Below are 9,124 nucleotides of genomic sequence, written 5' to 3'. Positions count from 1 at the left end.
ACCACCACTTCTACCATGAAGGGCTTAATTTTTAATTATGCTAATAAGAGGACAAAGGAACAAAACATGCATTAGTATTAGGAAGATAACAAGGCTAGCAGAAAAATCAGAACACCTAATGAATTAAATGCATCTGATGCTAGATCATGTCAAATACTAACAAAAGTAGGTACAAAAGATGAAGTAAAAACAACAGGACTAACTCCTATCAAGAATATTCATCTTCCCAGGCTAAACTGCAAGGGTAAACCTTAAGACAGAATTCAACTTGTCCCCCACTTCACTGCTTTTGGCTGTTCAAATCCTACCTGAGATGCCAACTAGTTCAGAACATAACAGCCTGACCATATAGCCAGTTCTTCATACACAAGACTGGTTTCTCTTCTGCTTTAAGAGTGAATTTTAATAAGTCACAGTTCACATATAATTGCAAGCACAGGAAACCAACTACAATGTTCCTGCAGCCTTTCTAATTGGGAAATCCTTGGAGCAGGCATTGCGTTTTCTCACACTTAAACTGCCATTCCAGTTTTCAATATTCATTTCAATTATTCAATTATTTCATTCATTTCAATTATTCAGTATTTCAATAAATTATTTTTAAGCTACTCATAGATTATACAGAGAATGCCAAGATTACAGTGTAAGGGAAACACTGTACAAGTCCTGCTGATCTCTCAAAACAGAATTGTATTAGGTCTTTCAAGCAGACTAACCAACAGAATTAATGCATTACCAATAAGGCTTTTTAGGCAAAAATGTTGGTTTTGTTCTTAATTCATGCCACTTACTTTCCACTCAACTCTAAAATAAACTAATAGTGTTAAATGAGAACTACCTAGGGATTTTTCTGCCAAAAATAGGTATCCCAGCCTCTCCTGTTTTTAGTTACTTGGCATAAATGCATCTCTAGTCAGGATAATTTAAGAACTGAGAAAAACATCTTCCATCAACTGCACTGCATTTACCATATGTATCTTACTGAATAACATTGTCTTGCAAGGCTATATACAACTTTTCATGGAAGACAGATCTCCCAGATGTAGCTGCTTTAGCTGAGTCAACATGTCTTAAAAGTATAGCAATGGACTAAAATCCTGAAAAAATGCTTAGAGCTAACATGGGCTTTTAGGTCCATAAGATAATTAGGTACTGTTGTAAATGTCATTCAATTTTTCCTTGTGGCCATCTACAGCTAGTTGTATTTTCTTACATACTCTACTTCCATGTGCTACAACCTTACACTTTGCAGGCTAACAAGAAGAGCCTGAAATGGCTATAACTCACAACGTAATTTCCACTGAATTCAACAGACTGTGCATAGCACAGATGCTAACCTATCTCCCATTCAAAAATAAAGAACAATAAACATAACCTTGTGCTTGTATTTAAAAAAAGAAAATAGACAGTATGAATTAATTAACAGTAAAATTAACAGTATGAATTTGCCTGAGGTGTTCCAACACTGTCAGTTTGAACACACTACAAAATCTGAGGCAGAGTCTATGATTTCTAACACATTCAGTGCATTCATTAAGCCTGAGCCACAAAGACCCACCTGTGGAACAGCTCTGACCTAATGGTGATACAAGTGGCCTTCACAGAAGTATCTTAACTATTACAACAAAACTTTATGCTGAAAAGAACTGCAGACTGCTATATGTAATCTAATCCACTATAGATTTATTCAGTTTATAAAACAGAAAACTCTGAAGTGCTAGACTAAGTTCTAGGTTCATTTCACCAGTTTACCTTCAGATCAGAAACTTGCCCTCTACATTATTACTTATTTTAAAAATGAATTTATATGTATGATATGATGGCTGACTCTTATCTGGGTTGACTCTAAACTACAGTAAACAGAGATGTATGAAAAAGTTTCAACACCAGAACAAAAAAACAGACAAAGTTTATTTGTTTGAGTAGATGTGTATATGTATATACTGCCAGGCTGCGTTGCACATGAGGTTGAGATGTAGTAATAAACTTTTTGAGGGCACTTTTCCAGTGTAAGATACATTTAATTCTGATTACTATTGCTAAGAGGATTCTTTTTGTGAGCCAGACTGGAAATTAAAAATGTTTAATCTCTGTATGCTTTCTACTATAATCAAATGGTTGAATTACAACAATCTAGAGAAATGGGAGGTACTGAACAGTTGCAGATACTGTGGTAAGACTGTATTTGCAAACAAAATTATGTCGGTCAAGAAAAAAGTAAAGTATTTCTATAAACAGAAATAGCATTTCTGCTTCCTTCAAGTAATTACACTGACATGTAATTAAACACTGGGACATAACTGAAAAGATGTGAAATAAAAAGACTGAGGGACTGAAATACTTTTGACACAAGAAGGAATACAATTTAGAGAAAAGTTTAAGATTTACCTAATTCAGAGAGTTTGAGGGCTATACAAATACAGGTAGTAATAAGCTCAAGCGATTTTCTTCAATACCTTAAAGTAAAATTTAGATTACACTGTGTAACTGGAGATAGCTGGAAGCTACTGATGGGACATTTTTAATATATCATAATGAATAAAAATCTTAGTTGAACTGGCACAGTAGACCTGCAAAACATAACAGATCACACTGATTGACCCAGATCCTATAATTGTTATCTGATTAAACATATTCATAGTACCCACTTAATCTGAAAAACATTCCTAAGTGACATGAAATATTAACAAGCTTTTCACAGCTCATAAATATTTTAGCGCTTCCAAGTAAGAAGACACACTAAGCAACAAGCAACGAAGCAACCCCATACAACAAACTGCTAAGAGAAGTTAAGTCCATTGTACATCTCACTCAGTAATTCACACTATTTGGATATTGCAGAATGTTTCTATAACCAAAGATGATATAAGAATCTAGAAAAGGAGTTTCCTTCCCTGCTACCTCTACAGCCACTCAGAAAGACAATTTGGATCTACTGTCCAGAAGACCACTAAACACTGAAGAGCTGTTTTGAACACTAATATGTGACTATGAGAAGTTACTCAGCTTCAAGAAAGGTCTGCAGAATTGTGAGGCCTTCAAGGCTCACAGTGCTTTCTGCAGTGAAATAAGATACAGGCCCATGCTTCAGGATACCACAGACCTTACTTATGTAATAAATCAATTATATTGATGTGCAAGTTTTGGAAAGGCTTCACAGTAAGTGCATCATACACACATACATATAAATACATATATCTGAGATCCATTTTATATAATGACATACAGGACTTCATGGTGTGAAAATATTTTTGCCACATCTGAATACACTAATAATCTTCAGTGAAATTGTTTTAGTGCAAATTTTAATTTGAAAAAATCACTGGTGTAGTCAGAGCTCTCTTGCCAAAAGACTGCTCTTATTAGCAGAGATAACTTTTGTTGCTGAGTTGATACAGACATGTTTAACAGTTTAAATCGCACATCCTACATTGGGAACCCTGCAGAAGACACTGCATTTGAGGAATCAGTGATCTTGAACAGACCACATTTGCTCTATTGGGCTTGAAAAGCATGTACCTTATTAATGTAATATATAACATATCATGTCTTTGGAAAAGGTAAACTGTAGGTGGATCAAGGAATGGAATGTACTGATTCTGATGAAGAGACCACGGCATATTTAAGGGTTACACAACACTTAGCCTGCACAGGCAGAGGCCTGTGCTGCACTGAACTGCACAAATTCCTTGGCTGCAGGATAAACTCAGCCACCTCACTGCAACAGAGGAACCTGCTGGCAGCTCACACTTACTACCGGTGATCATGCCACCTGCATGACATTGCCTGTCCTCCAAAGTGCAGCTAGAATCTCTCATTAGAACATCCTTTAGGAATAGAGTTATTTCCTTGTGAGGAAATTACAGAACAGCTTAATGGTTCAAAGAAGGGGGAGCAGACAGGATCTGGTCTGCACAGCACATCATGGAAAAATCCACCTGGGCTCCCCTGAATGCTGCATGAACATGGGATGCCCAGCATCTGAAAGTTTAAGGTTTACTATCTACATTTCTCTTCTTATTGTGTTTTATTAAACAGTTACATTATTAAGCCACTTTGTTGTATCTTCCTTATTGAGATCCAGAAAGAACTTGTATATAGTCACCTTTCCCCATCCTCCCCATCCTGGTGCAGAACACATGCCTAGGGCAGCATTTTGCACTCATTTTCTAAGGCATATCTGACCAAAAGCTCATAAGCAACAAGGAAAGTTTCCTCCAAAGAGGTTTTGGATGCCTTGTTCTATTATATATTTGTAGTCAATACATATATATTGTATGCATACGATATATATACTGTAAAGTGTACATACACTTTATGTATCAAGGTTCTCATAATCTAAACTTGCCTAGTGAATGTTTGAACTGCACTGTTTTTACCTGCATCCACAACAAGGCCTAGAAAAGCTGCAGCAAAAAATAGTTGCTGACTGTTCAGTAGGTTTCAAACAAACTATTTCCTTTCTCTTCAGCTTAGGAAATAACCTTTTCAAAGACAGTCCAGAAAACTGTAAACAATCTAAGAGTAATACTCAGCACTTTGCGTGTGTTCACAGTACGAAAGCCATCTTCACTTCCAAATATTACAGAAAAAACACAGCTAAATATTGAAGTTCTAAGGTACCTAGAATTCCACGAATTAAAGAACAAACCAGCAAAAAAACTTACTTGTATGAGGTCTAAAATGCCAAGTTCACTTTCTGAAGAATCCACACAGAAGACAAAATACAAGGTGGCATAGTGTCGGTAAATTAGTTTGTTATCAGATCCACCTATTAATCTAAACAGGAAAGAAAAGAGGAAAGCTTAGTTAGCATCTTGGGATAAGCTGGGCAAATTCACACAGCTATTTCAGTTAATAGAAGGTCTACTGTTAATGGCTGGTCAGAGCTTTCCCAAATCCAACTATATCACAGCTTTTATTTTGTGATATAATTACAATGGAAGAATACTAAGCACAAAGACAGCCCTAGTTATATTTACTGCATAAGCAGAGTTATTTATTATCCGTACGGGTAATAGTTACATCAATATATACACCTTTTTATTATAATCAATTCAAATAGATCATGCAGGTTTTTTAAAAAATGGGTATTAAATGTACTTTCATTACACACTAGTGGGGACTATACAGGGATTAATCGGCTTTACAGATTAACAGAGCCTATGAACCCTTCCCTGCCCTTCTCAGGGGACCATCAACAGAAAAAGAAAACTATAACGAAGATTATAAACTATAGTATAGTATATAGTAACTATATAGTATAGTTTAAACTATAACTGCAGAAAAAGCCTTAAGTCAGGTTTATGGTCTACTTAATAACCAAGAACATGTAACACTCTCGTGCAACAAAATGTTTGGTATCTTGAGAAATAAGACTGTGATGCAACCACACTTTGTGATGCAATGTCTAAATCACAGAAGGAATCATATTTTTATGGACTCACTAATCATCAGTTACTGAACAAGAAAAGAAGAGGACTAAACAGATATTTCCTTCCACTTTTCTGCTATAGCTTTCCCAAAGAAGGTGCATAAATCGTAAGATGTTCTTCAGTAGGAGGCCTGCTCGAAATAGAAATGAAAATATTTTGTATAGTTACTATTTACTCTTCATGAGGAATATCTCAAAATAAAACATGCTTCAATTTCAGATTTTCTTCTCTTCAACTAAGCAAGACCACATTAAAAAAATAACTGAGAAGATTTAAGAAATAATATTTTGTGCATGTCTTCTAGAGACAGAAGATGCAAGTCTGGCTTTTCTTCTACCTTGCTCTACCTATATTAATAAAAAATCTTGGTTGAAATCAAGTTAGCACATTTAAAACCTACTTTTTTTCTTCCTACCCTGAACCCTGATAAAAAGGCTGAGAAATCCCATTATCAGAGGCTGTCCACTCAAAACTTTAGAAGCGTGTGACAGAGCATCAGCTACAAAATATTTTAATTTTCTCAATGGTCAAGGCTAATTCCAATGCCTCTTCAATGAGACCAGAAATCTTTAACTTTATTATAGGGAAACTGGTTAGGTACCATCTGCCTGTTCCTTCTCCATCTTGTGTCTGAAACAATTATAGCACTAGATATGGCACTGTGTCAGTTACAGCACTAGGAAAAAAAAAGTTTTATTGCCTAACTCATTTTGATACATATATACATATGTATGCTTCAGTTAGTAAAAGAATATATTTACCAGATGCAACATGATATTATTCTTTGTGTATTAAAATATCTCAAGTGACATAGCATTTACATTACAACTGTAAAAACAATTACAATCAGTAGTAATAATATTTGCTAGCCAGCAAGTATTGGGCATTTATTTCAAACTTGATACTTACAATCCTCCTTCTAGGAAATTACAGACATTTTCATCACGTTTTGATACTAAATGGAAAGTTTCTCTGATAATTTGTTGCTGCGTATCTTCACTCTAATAAAGAAAAAATATTTTGTCAAGCTAAATTGGATTAATTAACAATGCACAGCACACACAGCTAATACATAAACCAGCATGCATCAGCACCCTCAAACCATCTACTTCTAAAGCCTTAAATCTGCAAATTAACAAGCTGGATACTGTTTTTGTCATTTCAACACAAAATTACAGTTTTACAAGTTGCAGAAGACATGACTGAGAAACAACTGTGAAAACGTGATTGTTTTTAAGAAACTTCTAACAAAATTCTAAAATTAGTTTCTTCAAGTAAACAGAAATTCCTATCAAGTATTCTGAATTTTTTTAAACTCCACTGTAGCCTGTCCAGCTACAGACATATTTTGAAACAGCTTTCACCCATGAACATGGGGGAAAGCAAAGTCTCAAAAGCTTGAAGGAGGTGGGGAAGCTAAAAATCCCACAATACACAACTCTTTCAGAAACAGCTTGAAATACAATGGCATCATGAGCAACAGCTCATTAACTTTTCCTTCTAGCAGATCAGAAACATCACTTTTGGGTCTGAATTTGCTTGACTTCTCTTGAGTCCCCACTGCGACTCCATCATTCCTGCATACTTGCTTTTGCCACCCTTCTGTAAGGGTGGACTCATTTCTAGCTAGTTTCTGCTTCCGCAGTCCAAAGAGTTGGACAAAAGACACAATTCCTAAAATCCTGCATTTGTTTTATAGCACAGAATCCTGAACTTATTAAACATAGACAGCCCCTATCTTTGCCCAGGCATACAAGTCAGCATTTTAAACCATTATATGAACAAACACTCTAAGCAAAAGAGGCGCATGTATCTTAAAAGTGATTTCAGTGAGAACATGGAGGAGTACACTCCATGACGCTAAATAAACAAAGCCTGGCATCGGTGTGATTTGCATTCATCACCTTAGATTCACGTGTTATTTCACAAACAATCTCTAGACTCCAAGAAGACATCTGCAAAAAGCTCCAGGAGAAGTTGCTTCACAAAACAGAGAACAAGATACTGAAGGCTCTTCTGTGGCTATAGTCTGTGTTCCTTAAATCATGCCTGCCTTCCCCTGCTGCAGCTACTTCTGTATTTTGTATGGTAGCAGGAAAGAAACAACAGAAACTGAGATACTGAATATTTAAAATAACTTTTGTTTTCAGAATCTGCTGTCTTCCACAAAGTTGTTTAGGAACTCATTATTAACTCTGAAATTATGGTTATGGGCCTAATATTCTGAAACATAAAATCACAGCACACATCTTCCTATTTAATTGCCATGAATTATTATTTTGCTATCTAATTGCAAAAGATTAACAACTTCATTTTATGCAGCAGAAACTCTTTCTGTTCTTATATAAATCAGGGGAAAAAAAGCTTTCTAAGTTTTGGTACTATGAAGCAAACAAATACCTCTTTCACAGGTGGGACCAAACTAATCTCTCTAGAAAGCAGGAGATGCTTTCACTTGGAGGAAAAAAAAAAACCTGGGAATTGCCTCCACTACTGGATGAATCCATCTTAAAGTACACGTAAGTTGCAAAAAGCCCATAAATAAAACTGTCTTACTGAAAACACACACAAGATAAGATAATCAAGACAACTGACCCTGTTTCTGTGCACAACAAAGCTTCAGGAAAATTGCCTAATCACACAATTTCTTAATTTCATTTGCTATTCACGTTTTGAGAATTTCAAGGTGTTCTGTTTATACAGACATAGTGCCCTACTTTAAACACTGAGGATTTGTTTCAATTCCAGTTATGAAAGTAGCAGAGCAGAGTGAAGTTGCCAAGAAAAACCTGGTATCCTGCTGCCATTCAGCCCTCTCTTTCTCCTGCTTCTCCTCCCTCCCAGGACTTTGATTACACAACAGTAACAGAAGACAAAACAAGCTAATTACATTTGAATGGGTAATGAGAATGGAAGTTAACTGTTTCACATTAATGCAAGCTTTGTATACCCTTCCAAAAGCTTTCATGTACCTATTTAAATGTGTAAAAGATACAGCCCTTCCAGTAAAATTAAATATGACTTCTGTAATAGTCAAAATTCCAAGTGGCCACAAATCCAAGTAATAGCAATACTAAAAAAGAATTCACAATAAGAACACACAATTCTGGGAAGGATCAGTTGTTTTCTTGTGTTTTAATGCCCAAGATCAGACCAAGCAGAGCTTCGCCTGCTTGCTCGGAAATACATGGAAGTACATGATCAAAACATTACCTGAAAAATCCCTAATTCTTTAAACAAGTCAACTGTTCCCACACTATTTCTTAATTCACTGTGACCGCAGGTTCTTCTCATTCAGATCAAGCTTCTGTGCTGCATTTTCAGAGCTGCTTTGCTATCTGCTTTCTCCCATGTAAAAGCACATACTTTCTCATTTCATTCTATTTCTTTTTCATTTCAACTGCATTTTTACGGTACTCTGAAATTTTCCAAAGGAAGGGCTCTGCTTATTGAACCTGTGAGTCCCATAAAACTCATCTTCCCAATTCTAACGCCTCTGCCACAGCACGGAGACAGGCTGCACTCCACCGGAGATGCTGCAAGTCAGGCTGAAAAGCACGGCCGAGCTTAGAGCAGTGCTTCCACAAATAAGCTCAGAGAACCGAGACTGCTGTTGAACAAGACTCCCTTCCTTCACCGTCAGTACTACTAGAGGACAATTTCCAGTAAAAAGCACCCTAGCTGCGAAC

General features: G+C 36.1%; 1 protein-coding gene across 1 annotated transcript in view; it reads right to left on the bottom strand.

Annotated features, from left to right (window-relative positions):
* Positions 1–6,463, bottom strand: part of AP3S1 (adaptor-related protein complex 3, sigma 1 subunit) — a gene marked incomplete at its 5' end in the record, with an annotated part of 16,823 nt that extends 10,360 nt beyond the window's left edge. Inside the window, 2 exon segments of the mRNA XM_010189757.1 lie at positions 4,668–4,779; positions 6,345–6,463. Of these exon segments, the coding sequence (XP_010188059.1) occupies positions 4,668–4,779; positions 6,345–6,463 (231 nt within the window).
* Between the last annotated feature and the right edge of the window lie 2,661 nt (positions 6,464–9,124).

Source organism: Mesitornis unicolor, unplaced genomic scaffold (genome assembly GCF_000695765.1).
Source record: "Mesitornis unicolor isolate BGI_N332 unplaced genomic scaffold, ASM69576v1 scaffold36428, whole genome shotgun sequence".
Taxonomy (NCBI): domain Eukaryota; kingdom Metazoa; phylum Chordata; class Aves; order Mesitornithiformes; family Mesitornithidae; genus Mesitornis; species Mesitornis unicolor.
Note: the sequence above shows the minus strand (reverse complement) of the source record. Positions and strands in the feature narration are given on the sequence as shown.